Source organism: Hemicordylus capensis, chromosome 4 (assembly GCF_027244095.1).
Source record: "Hemicordylus capensis ecotype Gifberg chromosome 4, rHemCap1.1.pri, whole genome shotgun sequence".
Taxonomy (NCBI): Eukaryota; Metazoa; Chordata; class Lepidosauria; order Squamata; family Cordylidae; genus Hemicordylus; species Hemicordylus capensis.
The window spans coordinates 31115879-31136208 of NC_069660.1; the positions used below are offsets into that span (position 1 = coordinate 31115879).

Here is a 20330-nt window from a genome sequence, read left to right on the forward strand (position 1 = left end):
TAGTTATGAAAAGGGTGACGGAGCAGAACTGTCAAAAGGGCAGTAAAATAGTGGAGATGCAGAGTGTCTCCCGCATTTCACTGCTCTTGTGACATTTCCTCTTTCACTCCATCCCCCCTTTTCATAAGTGGCATGCGAGGGAGGTGCAGGAAGACGTGTTCTGAAGCAGCAGAACTTCAAAGTTCTGCAAAGAAAGAAGAGAAAGAGCACTTCAGAGCAGCAGAGGGAGACATCTTGCTGCCCCATGGGTGCCCCAATAATCCACTGCTTGAGGATAACATCTCACCTCACATCATGGAAGGACTGTCCTGGTCGACCATGTAAGGACAGTCCATGTAAGGACACTAGGGCACTAAGCCCAGGCTTGGCTGCCCATGGGAACCTCCGGTAACCACATGGCTCCTGGCGGTGCCTTGGCAGCAAATCCGGCTAAGAAGAGGGGCTGTTAAATGAGGTGAAGGGAGTGAGTGCTCGCTTAACCCTATTTAACTGGCACTGAAACACTGATGGGCTCCTGTCCATCACTGAGATGATCCCCACAATGTACTACTCACTCACACGGTGCATTGTGGGATTTCTGGGAGCTGGGACAACACATCCCAACCCCCGTGCTGCCCACGGCAGCTGTGGACTGTCTGGGCATGTGATTGGCATGCCCAGCAACTCCACGTGGATCGTCTGCAGGGAAGGTGAGCTTCTGCTGCCTTCCCCGCTGCCCGCCCTCAAGCAGAGGCATAACTAGGGAAAACGGCGCCCGGGGCAAGCACTGAAATGTCGCCCCCCCACTGCGCCCCCCGCCCCCCCAACATACTACATTATACTTAGGTTTTTCCTCACAAGCGTCCGCCGCCGCTGCCAAGCCAGGCCACTGACTGGCCGCCAGGTGCCAGCAAAGCAATGCGGGGGGGGGGGGCGCAGGTGGCGTGGAAGGGACCACTCGTGGGGAAGGGGGCACCGACGCACTCCCTTGACTGCTGCAGCACTGCTGCACTGAGCAGGAAACATTTGTATTAACAAAAAAATTTTTAAAATTAAAAAAAAATTGGTCATGACGGCGCCCATGTGACCAGAAAAGATGGCGCCCGGGGCACGTGTCCCCCCTGCCCCCCCTATAGTTACGCCTCTGCCCTCAAGCCCTCTCACTTGATCATGGGAAAGGGCTCAGTGTGTGCTTGCTTCTTACGTGTGCTATAAATTAATTCTGCCTGACGCAAGGGTCAACAACTTAGGAGCACTTCAGAGCCAAGAGATACACATATCAGGTGGCATATAAACACAACAGATAGATAGATAGATAGATAGATAGATAGATAGATAGATAGATAGAGGGGATGTGAAGTTTTAGTCCAAGGACTTGTTTATTTCTCATGAGAAATAAATGTGCAATGAATGCATATTTTTTTCTCATCTGTGGAACACAGTCCACACATCTTCCCTTGAATCTGCACTTCTGTTGTGGATCATCTGCATCCTCTGTGGTATTTTTTACCTCTGACTTTCCCCAAATATGCATTTCTTTTACGACAGCAGTAAGTGTGGGTGATTGTGCACAATGGTCACAGCCATTTCCTGGGTAGCTCCTGTTATGTAATTTAGCAATGGCTGAGGGTTGGTTCCAGCTTCTTATTTACCTCTTTCATTTCCTTTCTGCCTTTCTTCCATGGTTCCTGGGCAAGGCGTGATCAGGCCAAGTTCCTGCTTAGCCTCAGATGTTTTCAGACCATGCCTTGAGTTCCTCAGGCAGCTTGGCTTAGAAGGACCTTTTCACTATCTGGGGATGAGAGAGAGCAGAGGCACAGCAAGTGAGGGTGCAAAGGAGTGGGGTAGTGAACTGGGGCTACGCCAGATTGCACTAGGGTTCAATCCCTTGTTGCTCTCGCTCTGGGGCCTGGACAGCGCTGTGAGAGCGCATGCTACCTCCAGTCTGTTTGGACCCCATGCCAAATAGAATTGCCAGCTCTCTAGGCTTGGTCTGGAACCTCCAGGTATTGGCATCCATCTCCAGGTGACTACATATAATATATAATATATTATTATAATATATATTATAACAACAATATAAATATAATATAACATAGTATAAATTAAGAGCGAGCATAGTGTAGTGCTTAGTGCTGGACTAGGACCGGGAAGATCAGAGTTCAAATCCACATTCAACCATGAAACTCATTAGGTGACTCTGGGCCAGTCATGTATCTCTCAGACTAACGTACCTCTCAGGGTTGTTGTGAGGATAAAAATAACCATGTACTCTGAGCTCCTGGGAGGAAGAGCAGGATATGAATGTAAATAATAAATAAATAGTGAAAAATATTGATGGGGGTGGGTGGGTTCGTCAGAAATAGCTTCCATCAGAGCTGACAACCCTAGCGACAAGAAAGAGACTAGATAGCCGCAGTGGCTCTCAGTCGGTTAGCTCCTTAATGGAGCTGAACCCTGGGCTTTGGCTGACCATACCAATTGTAATGCCATGCCAGCTGTAGTAAGGAAACCTCTTCTCGCCTTGGTGTGCTGAATCACTTTATCTGGCACTGCAAAGCACTTCAACGGGCACTGCACCCTCCAAGCTGTTTATATGATTAATTGCCGACACTGCTACACCTTCTGCAGAGAAAAAGGCCTGCTGCACCCCGCAATGCACGCACAGACAGCTGGGTGCTGCTTTGGGCACACATGGCACCATGCTGCCAGATGTGGTTTCCCAGTGTGCGCACACAACCAAGCAGAGAAAAGCCCACAGCAGCAGGTTGGGAAGGTGTTATGTTGGCTATTCGGATTACACGCCATTCCAACTCCTCTTCCTCCATGTTCTGAGGACTGGCTGGAGCCTCCCCGGGCGTGCACGCACACACAGCAGCAGCAGCAAAAACCCTCGCCCAGGTTGCTCTCCCAATCGCCGCTGTATGTTGCAAGAGCCCCCCAGGCTGCAGCAACAAAACCTGTAACCCACGGATTCGCACACGCAGTCTGAGATGGAGCCTCAAACACAGATTGCCTGCGAATTCTGGGCGGCTTAATTCTGCACAGGAACGTTGCAGCGGTCGAGTCTGCAGCACAGTGTGCGAGGAGCCCACGATGCCACGCTTCCTCGTGCGTTGTCGGGAGCCGGCCTCACTTTCTTTGTTCCTGCCCCGGCCTCTACTCACAGCCGCCGCGGCCGCGGCCGTCTCTGTCTCCAGTCCCAGCTTCTGTTTTCGCACTTGGGCTTGTCCCGCCACTGCGACCTGCCCCGCCTCCTGTCGAGCCGGCGTCGCAGGCCTGCCCCCCCTCGCCACGCCCCCCTGGCGCTCTCGCTCCTTCTCCCTCCCTCCCTCGCTCCGCTGGGGCTTCCCTTCTCCGTCTCCAGGCTCTCCATTCAGTGCCCTTCGCGCTGCGCTCAGCTCGTTGTCGCCGCGGTCGCGTCCTCGGAATGTCCCCGAGCGGAGCTCCCGCCGCTGGCAGTCGCAGCTCGTAGGCGGGCTGGGGAAGCCCTTTCTTTTCCGTGCGTCCGGGATGGCGGGTGCGTGACCCGGAGTGAGGACTGAGGAGCAGACTCGTGGGACAGCCGGCTCGCAAGGCAAAGTCAGCCAGGAGGTAGCCTCGCCATGGAAGCGCAGACGGCAGCCGCGGCCGCGGGATCGGCGGCTCCTCCTGGCCCCGGCGCGGCGGCCCCCTCGGAGCCCTCCAAGGATACGGACCGCCAGCTGCGCCTTCGCCTCTGCGTCCTCAACGAGATCCTGGGCACGGAGCGGGACTACGTGGGCACCCTGCGCTTCCTGCAGTCGGTGAGTCGGGTCGCCTGGCACCCTGCAAGGGGGTCGTGGGGGCAGAGGAAAGGTCGCGCCGGTGGGCATGCACCTCGGGAGAAGAGGGTCACCGGGGCATCTGCGGCACTGGCTTGGCACGCTGGCGTAGGAGGTCGTGGGAAGGAGAGTTGCCCTCCCGCATTGACGCTCCGGAGTTGGCGTAGTCAGTCTGTCTAACCCATACAGGCGGGTGTGTGTGTGTGTGTGTGTGTGGTGGTCTCTGGTGCCGATTGTAACTTGGTCAAAGGCAAGGCTGTTTGTTAGTTTCTAGTTGATAAGCCAAATAGAATTGCCACGGGGCTCTCAGACGTGCTCTGCATTGCAAAGTGTGGACGCCAGAGAAGCTGGAGTTTGGGGTTTGCGCCGTGTGTCCAGTCTTGTAGAAGGGCGTCACCTGTAGTAGGGCTAGGGGCACCAGATTGGCAAAGTGCTGTCTTGTGAAGATGGGCTGCCGGTGGGCACCGGAACGTGAGAGACTTGGCACTGGATTGGCATGGGGTGCCGAATCTTGGAAAGGGAGATTGCCAAAGTACAGCATCCTCTATGGCACTTGCACGCTGTTTTGGCATAGTGTGCTCCTCTTTGGAGATGAGCTGGGATTCTGGGTGGCACCATTAATCCAGTCCAAAGGGAAGCCTGTGGGATCCTGGCATGGGAAGGACTAGAGGACACAGAATAGCTTGTCTGCACTCATGGAAATAGAGTGGATTATTTCCAAGGTGGGGGGGATCAGCAGGAGAGCACATCTGTTGTGTGGGTTTCCTTAAAGTCCATCTTTGTGCCCCTGGCAGGGTGTGCAGTGGGTGCTCTTTGCATTTAGGTGGTTGTTGTTGTTGGGCTTCGTGGTGGGTGGCAACAGCACAGAGCCCATGTTGGGAAAATTGACCCTTGTGAAGGAGGCTTAAGTGTGGTTTTTAAATCACCTCTTTCAACATGTTTACACAGATGATCCTTCCTGAGACAGTTCATCAGGTGCTTACGGGCATAAGAGGGAGCCCTTTGCAAACAATAGTGAGGTCGTCCTAGTAGTATTTTTTTTTTAAACAAAGCAATCTAAACATTTCCTCTCTTAAGTCTTGCCTGCCTCCATTTTTTTTTAATAAGTTGTGTTTGATTTTATTCATTTGGAAGATGTTTAATGACTGTGTGCTCTCTAATTTTTCCAGCAATGAATCTTGGCTCTCTCTGGGACCCTTTTGTTTTTAATTTGCTGCTGTTAGAAAGTTAATGTCTGTCACTCTTGACGCCAAGCTGGAAACCCTCCTTGTTGCTTGAGTTTTGGGACACCCCCCCCCCCCCGCCGCACCCCTGCTTCATAACAGTAAAGAAGAGATATGAGCTTCTGGGTGGGTGTGGCTGTCCACCCATGTGGGGGTAATTAGTATCTCATGCAACTGAAAAGTTTAAAAACAACAACAAAAAATGCTTTCCCAGCTGGAAAATTGCCTTTTCATTTGCAGTCCTGACACTTGGGACTCATCAGCATGCTACTGCTCTTCTGCTTGAGTGCGGCTTTGCCACAAAGGGGTTGTGTGCAAACTCTGTCCTCACGCTGTTTCAAAACTGTGGAAAGGAACAGTTAGTTGTGTGCACTGACTGCAAAGATCGGCCGTTGTACTAGTTTTTTAGAGCCTCTTTGTTAAAGGCACCACCATGAGCTTGGACTGGCATGGCATTTCTGTGAGTGCATCATGTCCAGAGATGCACAGATTTAGGCTTAGCTCACTTGCCAGCCATTATTTGTGGTTGCCACCGATCTACCTGGATCTACCCTCCAGTCCTTTTCTGGCACACAGGAGAGAAGTGGGTCGTCTTTTCTTCGTGTTGGGAGATGGAGATGCTAAGAGATGCTAATCCTCTGCTCCTGCTCAGAAAGGATTCCTGCTGTTTCTTATGGCATTGGAAATGAGACCTCTGGGGAGGAGATCTGGGTGGTGCTGGATGTCCTACTTGCCAGAGGGCTGGGGGTACTTGCCACAGCTGGCAAGTGGATTTGTAGATGCTTGCTCATGTCTGTTTCTGCATATATCATATACTCTATGGATCCAAGCCCGTGTTGTGGAATCAATACACTGAAATGTTTATTTTGGTGTGTATGTGTGTATTCTGCCCAAAGGAAGTCTGAATAGTCCAGAATAAAATGTGCAAATAAATATATATCTGCATATTTATACACAAATATTCATATACTGCTTTTCAACAAAAGTTCCCAAAGCGGATTACAAACAAACAAACAAACAAAGTTGGTCCCTGTCCTCAAAGGGCTCACAATCTTTAAAAACAAAAAACAAAAATGGATAGACCCCAGCAACAGTCACTGGAGGGGTTCTGTGCTGGAGGTAGATAGGGCCAGTTGTTCTCCTGCTGCTAAATAAAGAGAATCACCACTTCTAAAAGGTGCCTCTTTGCTCAGTTAGCAGGGCATATTTTTGCTGCATTGTTCTGTTTTCGTAATTAAGGTTTCTTCTAAAGTCAAATGGGCAATATAATGGAGAGCTAACCGCTCACTCGCTGCCTCATTCCCCTAGTTGTAGTGGGAAATTAGCCATCTTCTTGTTTCAGAACTTTCTCCTGATAGTGCCTATATGTTTCTAACCTTCTCTCTCCATCATTAAGACTGGAAGCTTGATCCTAGCTATTATCAGAAGCCATTTGTCTAGCAAAATCATGCACTGACTGCTTTGCCAATAAGGCCAAAATCACACACGCATGTCGGAGTGCTTTCATGATTGTTCAGGATGCTTTTCTCACTTCAGGTAACATGCATCACCACTGCTCACAAGTTTTTCACATTTTAAATGTCCCATATCCCATTCAACCAGTGTGGGAGAAGACACTTGCTTCCCTGAGTGCTGGCCCATACTGCCTGCAACAAGTCTCCGATGCAGTCCCACCATACCATGGCTGGTGACAATGTGTAAGCCCTATTACAGCAGTACCTGCCCACTTGACCAACAGCTATTTCCGTTACTACCATCCCTTTCTGGTCTCCAATGAGACTGACAGGATTAAGGAAATGGTTTGCCAGTTTTCACTGATGCTTGGTTAGTTTTTAACCTGCTCAAAGTGCCACTCATGCTCTTTTGAAGAAAAAGGAAGTCCATTGTGAAATTGGCAAGGTTTTCTATAGCTGTATCCGTTTCATGAGAGACCAAAGGAGGGTAAGCCTTAATGCATACATGCAGTCTTGGAAGAGAAGGCAGTATCAGAAAAGAGATGCATCCCTGCATCTCCTTTCTGGCCAGACTGAAAAAAGACATATCTAAACATGTACAACTTTATTGGCGGGGGGGGGGGGGGGGATAATAGGTAGAGGGCTAAAAATCCACTTCAGATGGAATGCATTCAGTGATGACTCAAAAAATGCATTAAGGGGTGAAATGTGGTTGTAAATCCATCAATTGGTTAAAAAACCTGTACATTTAAAAATGCATTTTTCTCTTTCGTACATGTATATCAAAAGCAGGAGAGCAGATCAAAAGCACTTTAAGCGGCACATGCAAAATCTGATGAAGTTGCTTGTGTAACCCCTCTAGTTGCCGAGAACAGAGATCAGCTCCATTGAAGGTTATTGCATAGAGTGGAAATTTGCTTCCCAACTTTATTCACACTGTACTTTCTCACAATCTAGCAGTATGAACTGACTGATACAACAGACTGAGAGGCAAGTGAATGTCAATTTCAGAATGGCAATAGTAGGGCAATTATTCGTGTTTTAAAATGTATTACACTTTTATCGGTCCTTTTCCCTAAGAGCAGCACTCTCTTAGTGAACTCTCCCCCCATTTTATCCTCATAATAACTGTGGGAGGGAGATCAAGCTGAGAGAGAGAGAGGAATTGGTGCAAGATCATCCAGGGAGCTTCAGTGCCAACTGAGAGATTTGAGCCTCCAGCACTAGTCCAGCACTAGCCACTACACCACAAGTAGTGATGTGCATGAACCAGTTTGGTGTTCTATTCCTAGAACACTGAACCGGTTCGGAAACTGGTGTTCGGACCAGTTTGAATGCGGAGGCAGGGGCTCCTTTAAGGCATGGGGAGGATGCCTTAACTGCTGGTGTGTGGGTGGCTGTATACCCTCTCCCTACCCTGGTCAGCGCAATACTGGAAGTGGCCCAAGTGCATGCGCGTGTGTGACACACGCATGCGCACGGGCCACTTCTGGTATTGCGCTGACTGGGGCAGCAGGAGGGTATACAGCCACCCCGCACCAGCGGTTTTTGAAGCAGCACTGGAGGGGGAAGCACAGCAAGGGAGGTAAGGACACCCGCCCAGCACTTTAAAGGAGCCCCCGCCCACCACCTCCTAGCACACCCCTAACCACAAGTAGCAGCCAGGGAACCAGGGGACTATCCAGGATCTCCAAGTCGACAGTTTTCTGTTCAGCATATTACAAAGAAAACATTGGCTTAGAACTGTGGGTAGCCAGCTTCCCTTTTACTGAGCCAGCTAATCGGATGGAGAAGTGTTACAAGTGCCCACTTCCTCCCTTTAGGAAGGAGAAGTAATATCTGAGTGGAGGACTTGCCAGGAGCTGTCATCTGGAGGCTTTGCCTCATTCACTGGTGTGTAGGTGGCGAAGAGTCATCTGTTCCTCAGGTGCACAAATCATAATTTGGAGTGCCAGCCTTCTCCAAATTTTTAATAATTGAAGGGTTCTTATTAATGTTTAGCCTCAGGGCAGACTCCTCTGGATCCCCATCGGCACTGCAGTGGAGCAAGCGTGTGTGTGTTGGAAGGTGTGGAGGAAGGCATACTTCTTCTGGCTCATCGGGGAATGTGAAAAACAACCCCAACTGTCCACATGTTTGTTTATCTGTGTGTGCTTACCCAGTAGATTAGTAGCCCTCTTTTTGACTCATGATTTAGAGCCAGTTTAGGCAATATGACGGATCGGCCTTGCCTACCATATGATAAGGGACATGAGTGCTCATGTCCTGCCACCCCTCCTAGTGCACAGATCAATTTCTCCTAGTGGTGTAGGAAGGTGGCTTTTAAAAGTAGTATTTAAATTACCAGTGAGGGAGATTTTTGGATGCACCCCTCATGCTATTATGAGAAGATGGTGTGATCCAGTTGATATAGTATACTTGGACTTCCAAAAAGCTTTTGACAAAGTTCTCCACCAAAGGCTCTTGAGTAAACTTAGCAGTCATGGGATAAGCGGATAGGTTCATGTGTGGATCGGTAACTGGTTGAAAGACAGGAAACAGGGTAGGAATAAATGGACAATTTTCACAATGGAGGGAAGCAGGAAGTGGGATCCCTCAGGGATCAGTACTGGAACAAGTGCTCTTTAACTTGTTCATAAATGACTAGAAGTTAGGTTAAGCAGCGGCCAAATTTGCAGATGACATGAAACTATTTGGGGTACTGAAATCCAAAACAGATTGTGAGGAGCTCCAAAAAGATCTCTCCAAACTGGGGGAGTGGGCGACAAAATGGCAAATGCGGTTCAGTGTAAGCAAGTGTAAAGTGATGCATATTGGGGCAAAAAGCCCCAACTTCACATATATGGTGATGGGATCTGAGCTGTTGGTGACTGACTAGAAGTCATGGTGGACAGCTTGGGGTCATGGGGGATAACTCATTGAGCATGTCGACTCAGTGCATGGCAGCTGTGAAAAAGGCTAATTCCATGCTAGAATTCATCAGGAAGGGGATTGAAAATAAAAATGCTAATATTATAATTTATTTATAAAGAAAATAAATAAATATTATAATGCCCTTATACAAATCTATGGTACAAATCTATGGTACGGCTATACAATTGGACTACTGTATATAGCTTTAGTCACCGTATCTTAAGAAGGATATTGTAGAACTAGAAAAGGTATAGAAGAGGGCAACCAAGATGATCAGGGACCTAGAGCACCTTCCTTATGAGGCAAGGCTACGTTGGAAGATACTGAAAGGCATCATCTCATACAGCGCGGAAGATGGCTGTGGTAAACCCCTGCTGTATTCTACCAAAGACAACTACAGGGCTCTGTGGTCGCCAGGAGTCGACACCGACTCGAAGGCACACTTTACTTTACAGTATCTGGGGCTCTTTACCTTGGAAAAGAGGCGACTAAGGGGATACATGATTGAGGTGTATAAAATTATGCATGGAGTGGAGAGGGTGGACAGAGACAAATTTCTCTCTCACACACACATCACTAGAACCATGAGTCATTCCATGAAACTGAAGGTTGCGAAATTTAGGACCAACAAGAGCAAGTACTTTTCCACACTGCGCATAATTAAACTATGGAATTTTTTGCCATGGGATGTGGTGATGGACACCAGCTTGGATGGCTTTAAAAGGGGCTTAGACAGATTCATGGAGGACAGGTCTATCAATGGCTACTAGTCTGAGGGCTATAGACCACCTCCAGCCTCAGAGGCAAGATGCCTCTGAATACCAGTTGCAGGGGAGCAACAGCAGGAGATGGGGCATGCACATACATCTTGACTGTGGGCTTCCCAGAGGCATCTGCTAGGCCACTGTGTGAAACAGGATGCTGGACTTGATAGGCCTTGGGCCTGATCCAGCAGGTCTGTTCTTACGTTCTTATATCAAGTGTGGACAGTTGAACCTGTTGTCTGAACTGCCCCATTGTTTTAGTTCCTCTGAAGACACGTATGTTTGCGTTAGTATTTGATCTTGACTGATTGTTCGCTCTGCTTTTGCCCTTCTCTCTGATCTGTTTTTGTGTGTGTGTGTGTTTGTTTTGTTTAATCCAGTAATGAACCTGATTGCCTATTAATATAATTTGGAGAGGTCCGGTTACAGTTGCCACTGGCCTGGTCCTGTAGCGTTTTGGGACGGGACCTTCTCTATGGCTGCCCCTGGACTTTGGAATGCACTCCCTGTCAAAATAAGACCTTCATTTCTGGCTGCCTTAAAAGAAAACAACAACCCCTTAAGACACACTTCTTTTCTCAGGATTTTAGTTAAAAACATTTTCAACCTGTTTTAATTGTTTTGTTGTGATTTATTTTTGCTATTTTTTTTGTTAAATGTACACCGCCTAGAGATGTCCAGTATATATTAGCCGTTTTACAATTGTGGGAAAGAAAGAGAGAGAGAGAGTGGGAAGGAAGGAAGGAAGGAAGGAAGGAAGGAAGGAAGGAAGGAAGGAAGGAAGGAAGGGTTTGAATAAATTCATTAATCTGTTGGTTCAGTTATAAATTGTTATGAGCTGCTTTGAAGGTTCAGAAGTGGAAGGTGTTTGGTTAGAGTGCTGGACTAGGACTGGGGAGACCCGAGTTCAAATCCCCATTCAGCCACGATACTTGCTGGGTGACTCTGGGCCAGTCACTTCTCTCTCAGCCTAACCTCCTTCACAGGGTTGTTGTGAAAGAAAAACTTAAGTATGTAATACACTGCTCTGGGCTCCTCAGAGGAAGAGCGGGATATAAATAAAACAAACAAACTTCCCATCAATCCTAGTTTATTTGATACTGAGTGAGGTGCATCCTTGTATGCTGTGCTCAGTTGATTATTTTGTTTTATCAGGGCTATAAACTGCTGACAAGATTCATACTTACTGGTGTGGTAATTTGAAGCTGAGGGGATGAAAGTCAGAAGCTGCATGGCTAACAGGCAGGGTGGAGTGTGGAATAGGAGGTCCAGTGCCGCCTTGTTAAACATTTACAATCCAGGCCCCAGACTTCACTCGGTATTCTCAATAAATAACCCTGGAAGAAGCAAACGGCCCCATTCAATCCGGCAGCAGTTTTCCAAAGACTTCCGGGCTTCCTTGGTAATGTAAAAGAACCTGCTCCTGTGTTTGATGTTGTAGACTTGCTTATAAATCAGACTATATTTCTGGGAGCATTTTGAACTTTCCTTAGAAGGCCAGCATGTGGTCATGTAATAGGTAAGGGAAAGGTTTCCTTTCCTCAAGACCTTTCCACCTATGCTAGGTGGGGACTGTCACATACACACAGAGGCCCCATTTTTATTTGCTTGGCATAAAAGATTCCATGACCTTTATTCTACTTCTGTGGGTCAAAAGGGGAAGTGGGTGGTGGTGGTGGGGAGCTTTATGGGTGTTACAGAAGAGAACATTATCTAGGTTTCCAAAAGAAGCCCTGATACTTGCCTTGGGAAAGTGTTGTCTTTTTTTTTTTTTGGAGTGTATTAAAATGCAGTTGAAGTACTGCACTTAAAAGGTTTTGCAATTATATCTCTTAAATATTTATTTCCTGAATTTATTTTATTTTATTTTATTTTAACATTTATATTTTGCTTTTTCCCCTGAGGAGCTCAGAGTACATAGTTATGTGTACATAGTTATGTTTATCCTCACAACAACCCTGTGAGGTAGGTTATGCCGAGAGATACATGACTGGCCCAGAGTCACCCAGTGAGTTTCATGGCTGAATGAGGATTCGAACACGGGTCTTCCTGGTCCTTGTCCAACACTCTAACCACTAGTAGTGGATGATGGGAACCAGATATGTACTGGACTATTTTGGACTATGAAATCAGATAGAATTTCAAAAGACCATATCATGTTTTAACCTTTTCTCTGCTTCGATCAGTGCTCTTTGCACCACTTTGAAGAACTCTGTAGTTGAGATCCATACAGCCTGGTGCATAAGCAAGAAGCACTTCAGCATGTGCATGCGGGAGTTAGTGACCCTTCCACCTAAGCTGCATCATCCCATGAACCGTGTGCTGTTCGGGGGTGGTGGTGGTCCTCCCTTGACCCTTCAGAGCAGTTTCTCAGGGGTTCAAGACTGAAGTGGAAAGAGGGTCCAGAAAAACTCCTGTATTCTTCCTAAAGTCCCATGCACACAGCAGGGGTGGGGCTATAGCTCAGTGGTGGAGCATCTGCTTTGCTTACAGGAGGTTGGAGGTTCAGTGACAGTCCCAGGCAGGGAAAGATGCCTGCTTGAAACCCTGGAGAGACACTGCCAGCTGTAGACAGACCATACTGAGCTAGATGGACCAATGTTTTGATTTGGTATCAAATCTAGCTAGGACTCTAGGTTGTGTGTCCAGTGGAGAAGTTCTAAACAATCAACGCTGATTGTCTGATATTTCACAGCAATGTATGGTTTCATATTCCTTTTACTTAATGTTGTTGTTGTTGTTGTTGTTGTTATTAAATCAAAATTGATGGAAAAATAACTGAATTACATTAACAACATAATTTTTATTTAAGAGAATGTCTTCTTTGCTATGAACCGCACCGCCCATTGAGATCATCTGGAGAGGTCTGTCTGCAGTTGCCACCGGCTCGTCTGGTGGCTACTTGGGAACGGGCCTTCTCCATTGCTGCCCCGAGGCTTTGGAACACACTTCCTGCTGAAAAAAGAGCCTCCCCATCTATTACAACTTTTGAAAGGGCAGTCAAGACGCATTTGTTCGCTCAGGCTTTTAATTAGATATTGTTTTGATTGTGTTTTAATTGTATTTTAATTGTGTTTTAATAGTTTTAACTTCTTAAATTATAATTGTTGAAATATGTTAATCTTTTTATTGGTTGTGTTTTGGGCGGTATAAAAATGTGTTAAATAAATAACTAAACAAATAAAGCCATTCATGGCTACTCGTACCTGGTAGTATTGCAGCCTAACAACCTGCTAACCATGTTTACTTGGAAGGAAGTCCTACTGATTTTTGTGGAATGTACTTCCAAGCAAGTAAGCCCTCCCTGCCTTTTTAAACTATCCTGAACACATCATATCCTGCAGTTGAGAGATGCAAAATAAGGACTACGCATGTAGTGAATTCGAACGACACCTTTTACTAAAATAATATATTGGTAAAGAAGCAGAGAATAATTTTTCCTGCCACTTTTCCTGTAAGCAGTTTTGTCATGAATTGAGCAAGCATGTTCTACCAAGAGATTCCTCTGTCTGCTTCCATTCTTGCAGTCAGACGTGATATTACATACATATGCATTCAGCTAAGATTATCTTTCAAATATTCAACATGTGTGGGAAGAAATATGTTCATCTTGAGTGCAGGCCTGTGGATGTTGTTTGTGGTATGCTAAAACTGAGACCATTAACTCCAACAGTTTTTCAGATTGTCAGTTTGAAATGTAAAGGAAATAATGAAGGGGAGAGAGGAAGTCCTAGATACCAGCGTAGATAAAGACATCTGAAACAAAGAGGAGAGAAGATAGAAAACAAGTCAGGGACTTGATGTCAGTTACTGGTGGAATTTGATTAGATGAGGAATGATAATGATTGTGTTGAAAAATATTTGGTGATATTGTTTTGGCTAGGGAACACTCGGGTCCACTTATATTGTGTGTAGCTGTTACCTGGTTTTACTGCTTGTTTATAATTGAGATTTTTGGATGTGTGATGGATCTTAGTGTGATGTTTGCAACATTGACCAGCTGCTTGAACTCTTTGTGATAAAACACTGCGTGCCCATTGAACAAGAACACTGAGTGCACACTGAAAAGGAAGCTGCAGCCAAGTGCACCTGTGAAATACGTGTTTGCTGCATTCGCACATTACATTTTTAGGGATATGCCTAAAACATCTTTAATGTACGATGCAATATATGAAGTGGTGTTTTGTCCATGTCTGACTGAGAGACATTTCAAAACACCTATCATGAAAGCTGCAGCACATGTGCGTTACTGCAGAGCAAAAGGGAGAGAAGAGTTCCTTGATGAGGAGATCTGCAGTGCCATGCAAATTGCAAACTCATTTACATATCATAGAGTGGGTGGGTATGTCAGAGGCATTTGAACCAATCCCCCAGTTGACATTTGAAGTTTATCACTCAGATCATCTTTGTTAAATATGTCAGTGTGCAATAATATGTCAATTTGCAATAAAACATTTTAATATTAAAATATTTCAGATTTTGAGTAAAGGGTCTTGGTTGTCTCAGGGAATGTCTACTTCCATGAGTCCTACTGGTTGTTAAGATCTTCAGGTGAGGTCCTACTTTGAATTTGATTTCACATGAAAACTAGATTAACTTCTCTACAAGAAGCAAAGTCCCTTTTGTCATGGCCCCAGTGCTTTGGGAAGCTCTTTCCTCAGAGATTTGTGTGCTCTCCTTCCTGATGTTTTTTTGGAGGTAGGTCAAGACCTTTATTTTCCAAAGAGACTTTGAGATTGGTTATTCTTGCTGCTGCTTGCTTGTGTCACATTGGTGGTTTTAAATGGTTTTAATGTGGATGTATGTGTTATCTATGTACATAGCATTGTCTCCGCACCCCAAAAGCTGTGTAGAATAAAGAAAGAAAGAAAATGAAAATAAATAAAAACTGATTAAAATGATACTCTGGCTCACTTGTTCTGTCCAAAGGAAGAGGAGTTTTCTAGCATCTTCCTTGTCTAATTATTGTGTTGGCGTGGCTTTTGTGTTGTTCTTTCGCTGCCTGTTGTATAAATATGCTATGTTAGCAGCACACATTCTCAGAAGAAGAAGAAAGCCCACATCCTGCAGGCTTTAAAATATTTTATTTGGTAACCCTGCTAAATATTTAGCTTCTGGTGTCTGTGATGTCTGTGCTCTGCCCTTTATGAAATATGGATGTTTGCAGCTCTTTTGTACTTTTCAGCAACCTCTCAGCATCTGATTGGTGCTTGGGCTGCTAAAAGAATGTTTGTTTCTTGGCTACCATTTCCTGGGCCTTGCCCTAGTCTGTGCCTGTTTTTGGGTGCAGGAGCTGCTGCTTAAACAGCTTCTGCTTGCAGGGGAAGAAGGTGTACCATCTGTTCTGTGTAAAAACAAGTTGTTTCTTTTCCTGCGAGCCGGCTCTCGGAGGAAGGGAGGGAGGTGGTGAAAAGGAACAACAGGGCAGATCTCAATAAGCTTTCCTGTTTTTGTCATTGCTGTGGATCTGATGCACACGCTTGGCAATTGCCACAAGGTGTCTGTCTGAAAAGCGGCTGGTCTTCTGGAGTCTCATTTTGAAAGTCATAGCTTGTTTTGTTAGTTCAAGATGTTTCCTTCCTCAATACCATCCTCCCAGCGTTCCCTTGAAAATGCCCAGAAAATGGGTGCCTACAGACACAAAGAAAAATCCAGCCCAAGGGAGGGAAAGTCTTTAGGAAGCAGTTTAACTGCAGGATATAATTTATATTTTCCCCTCAGAAAGCAACCTGGATATAGGAAATGAAACAAAAGCAGGCAATTAAAAGCAGCGGGGTAGTGGGGAGACTCTCCTTTCAAACATCTGATTGTGATTCTTCAACCAGTTATAAAACAAATTCCTCAGTTCATTCATTAATTCTTCAGTTCATTATTTTTGTAGCTATACATGGAGACCAGTGGTGCTGCGTAAATGCCCGAGGAGCATTTAGCTCAGATTGATGCTGAGTGAAGATGCAAAAAATGGCTGTTTAGACTGATAGGTGCAGAGGAAAAGTTAGTGAAATATGCCACAGATTTGTAGTAATGTGCTAGAGGATGGATACTGCTATTGGAAATTGATGGTCTGCGTGTGTCAGATAGCAATGTTTACTCCTGAAGTTTCTGGGATCTTTTTTTGCAGATTACAGGCTACACTCCACTGCCCAAATCTGGAAACAGTAGTTTTTCGCAGTGGGGAAATGACTTGACTGGCAAGCCAGAGGTTGCTGGTTCAAATCCCCGCTGGTATATTTCCCACACTATGGGAAACACCTATATTGGGCAGCAGTGATATAGGAAGATGCTGAAAGGTATAATCTCATACTGTGCGGGAGATGGCAATGGTAAACCCCTCCTGTATTCTACCAAAGACAACCACAGGGCTCTGTGGTCGGCAGGAGTCGACACTGACTCAACGGCACACTTTACCTTTAACATGAGAGAGGCATGGTGTACTCAAATTTTTGTTGGCAGTGCTGATGTATTTGCTTAAACGGTGTGTTTATGCGTATGTTTGAAATAATACCCAAACCTATGGATTCTGTATAACAGAGGTGAAAGTGCTAAGATCGCACCACATCAGTAGCAATCCATTGTCCGCAAAAGCTTATGTATGCCTGGAGGAACCCAGTTTGAATCCCCACTGAGCCATGAGACTTGCCAGGTGATCTTGTACCAGGAACCCTCAGCAGGTTGTTGTGAGGATAAAAGGGAAAGAACTATGTATGTTGCCCTGAACTCCTTGGATGACTGGCAGGATAAACATATAATAAATACAGGTAAATCTATTTGTCTTTATGGTTTCACAATCCTTTTTGGTGTTTGTTTGTTTGTTTATTTGTTGGATTTATATACCGCCTTTCATTAAAAACAATCTCAAGGCAGTTTGCAAAAGTTAAATAACATACAATAAAATGACAATAAGAATATTAAGCTAAAAATATAAAAACAAACCAAATTTAAAATCTCTAAAATACAAGCATAAAAACTATAGACGGATAAATACACATAGAAGCAGCAATAAAAACAATCATGTAAAAGCCTGGATAAAAAGCCAAGATTTAACAAGCTTTCTAAAAACTGTGATGGAGTCTGAGGAGCAAATGGCCACGGGGAGAGCATTCCAGAGTCTGGGGGCAGCAACAGAGAAGGCCCTGTCCCGAGTGCACGACAACCGAGCCTCCCTCATTGTAGGCACCCGGAGCAGAGCCCCCTTAGATGATCTCGTCAAGTGGGCAGCAACCCTTGGGAGCAGGCGGTCCCTCAGATACCCCAGGCCCAAACTGTTAAGGGCGTTAAAGGTCAAAACCAGCACCTTGAATTGGACCCAGAAATGAACTGGCAGCCAGTGCAACTCTTTCAGAATGGGTGTGATGTGCTCCCATTGGGCAGCTCCGGATAAAAGCCTAGCTGCCGCGTTTTGCACTAGCTGCAGTTTCTGGATGTTCTTCAAGGGCTGCCCCATGTAGAGTGCGTTACAGTAATCCAGCCATGACGTGACTAAGGCATGGGTAACCGTGGCCAGATCTGCCTTCTCAAGAAAGGGACGCAGCTGGCGCACTAGCCGAAGCTGTGCAAAGGCACCCCTGGCCACCGCCTCCACCTGAGCTTCCAAAAGCAGAGCCGGGTCCAGTAGTACCCCCAAGCTGCGTACTTGCTCCTTCAAGGGGAGTGCAACTCCATCCAGAACCGGTAAAATCTCCTCATCCCGATTGGCTCTCCTACTGACCAATAGTACCTCCGTCTTGTCTGTCTTGTGTTGTTGGACATTGGACATTGCTGGACTACAGCTCCCATCATTCTGAGCCTCAGTGTCCAAAGGAATGATGAGAGTTAAAATCTAACAGTGTCTAGGGAACCAAGATTAGGAATCCCTGCTGTAACAAACTAACAGTGCAATTCTGTAGGGAATTATGAGCCAGCTCCCTTCGAGCTGGGCTCGATATCAAGCTGGTCCGGTTCGGGTGGTCTGAGTTCGAACTGGCCCACCCCCCCAGTTCGAAGAACTGGCTCGTGGGCCGGCTCGGAGGGAGGGTATACTTGTAAAGGGAAATCTGGCTATGATTCCCCTTTGCAAGTAAAGGTGGATTCCCTAGACTAAGAAGGAGGGGCGGCAAAAGAAGGAGGGGCTTTAGTTTCCCACGGGTAGGGATGGCGGAGGCGGCTGTGGTGGTGGTGACCTTGGAGGCAGCGATGGAGGTTAGGACCATAGGAAACTGCCATATACTGAGTCAGACCATTGGTCCATCTAGCTCAGTATTGTCTTCACAAACTGGCAGGCAGTGGCTTCTCCAAGGTTGCAGGCAGGAATCTCTCTCAGCCCTATCTTGGAGAAGCCACGGAGGGAACTTGAAACCTTCTGCTCTTCCCAGAGCAGCTCCATCCCCTGAGGGGAATATCTTCCAGTGCTCACACTTCTAGTCTCCCAGTCAAATGCAACCAGGGCAGACCCTGCTTAGCTATGGGGACAAGTCATGCTTGCTACCACAAGACCAGCTCTCCTTTCCAGGTTCCTCCAATCCCCCTCCCCTGGGCTCCCAAATGACAGGCCAGGCTGGCTGTGGCAGATGACAGGCTGCAGCCGGCCCAGCCTGACATTTGGGAGGTTGGCGGGGCGGGGGGTTGGATGAGCCCCTGCAACTGCCTCCGATGTCTTCCTCCAGATCCTAGCCGGATTCCCCTTTATCCATCGAGCTGGCCTGCGAGATGGCTCGACCAGCAAAATGGCCAAATCAGACCAGACCTGGTTTGGCTGAGTCCAGACTGGGCTGGGTCAGTTCAAATTAGGTGGTGACATCGGAAACGGTGGGGGGGTGGGTTTCCACCAACCCCATCCCACCCTGCTGGTGTGGCCTGGTCTGTCATTTGGGAGGTCAGCCCAGGTGGGGGTGGGGGGTTGGAGGGACCCCCGCTGCCACATCCGATGTTGCAGCTGTGGCTGCCTCTGCCATCCCTGCTAGCGGGAAACTAAAGGTAAATATTCCCCTCCCCCCGTCCAGTCTAGGGAATCCCTCTTTACGTGTAAAGGGGAATCCTAGTCGGATTACAAGCATATCCCCCGAGCTGGCCCGTGAGCCAGCTCAGCCGGCTCAGTGGCCGAACTCAACCAGACCTGGACTGGGCCAGGTTGGTTCAAATTCTGTCTGTACTCCAACCGAGCTGGCCATATGGGTGGTTTGCCCACCCTCACAGTCCTATGCATGTTTACTCAAAACAAGCCCTATTCGATTCAATAGGGCTTACTCCTAAGACTGAAGCCTTATCCCAGCAATTTACCCAAGGGCAATTGGATTGCAATTTACCCAAGAGCACTGGCATAGTGAGGGCAGGGCAGACCTGTGTCTTGCCCCGTGCCCCAGTGACTCCACCAGCAGTGTCCATGCCCTCCTCCGCTGATGCGTGCACCTTTTCACTCCCCCGGGCAGTGGTGGCCACTCTGCCGCTACTTCTGCTGTTCCTGTAGTCTACTGCTTGCCACTCACTGCCAATATTTAGCACTGAGAAACAGAGAGATGTCGATCCATTCCGCTCTGAAGAGAGAAACGGAATGGGGCCTCCCTGTGTCTCGGTGCTGAATATTCAAAATGGCGGGCAGAAGCAAGAGTGACAGTGAGGGCAGTGGTGGGCAGCAAGGAGCCATGATGGCAAGTGGATGGAGGGTGGGAGGAGGGTGCGGAGACTGGCGAGGGGCCCTTGCTGGGCCTCCCACCCTTGCTGGGCCTGTGTTGATGGAGACCGGTACATTGGAGACCCGTAGCTCGACCCCTGCCCAATAGTAAGCTCTCGTGACAGCAGTGGAACCTACTTCTGAGTAAACATGCACAGTATTGGGTTATACTTCAACTATCCTCTGGATCTTTGGCACATCTTGCTTTGTGAGTTTCTGTCCTTTCTGCTTTATGAGGACTCACAACTAAGATGTGTCCCAGCCTAAGGTGGATCATGTCAGTGGTATCTATCTAGTATTATTAAAAATGGAGTGGGGGGGGGGGAAATGAAGACAAATGTAGAACTAGCCACTGTGTGGGCTTTTATACAATCTAACTTACGTGTTTAAGCCCACTAGCTGCAGACCACCTTTAACCCACCGAGTGAAAATTACATCCAGTGGAAATTTTTGTGCCTGTTTTCAGATGCTTCCTATTAGGAAAACCACCCTTTGTGGTCCTGCATGGTGGCTTTCTTTTTGCTTTCTTAGGAATAATCCCTATGGAT

At 47.0% G+C, this 20330-nt stretch overlaps 1 protein-coding gene across 1 annotated transcript in view; it reads left to right on the forward strand.

Moving 5' to 3' along the window:
- The first annotated feature begins 3346 nt into the window (after positions 1-3346).
- The window catches only part of PREX1 (phosphatidylinositol-3,4,5-trisphosphate dependent Rac exchange factor 1), a 338510-nt gene continuing 321526 nt past the window's right edge, over positions 3347-20330 (forward strand). Inside the window, exon 1 of the mRNA XM_053247478.1 lies at positions 3347-3764. Coding sequence (XP_053103453.1) covers positions 3585-3764 — 180 coding nt within the window. The 5' untranslated portion in view covers positions 3347-3584. The remainder of the gene's footprint in view (positions 3765-20330) is intronic.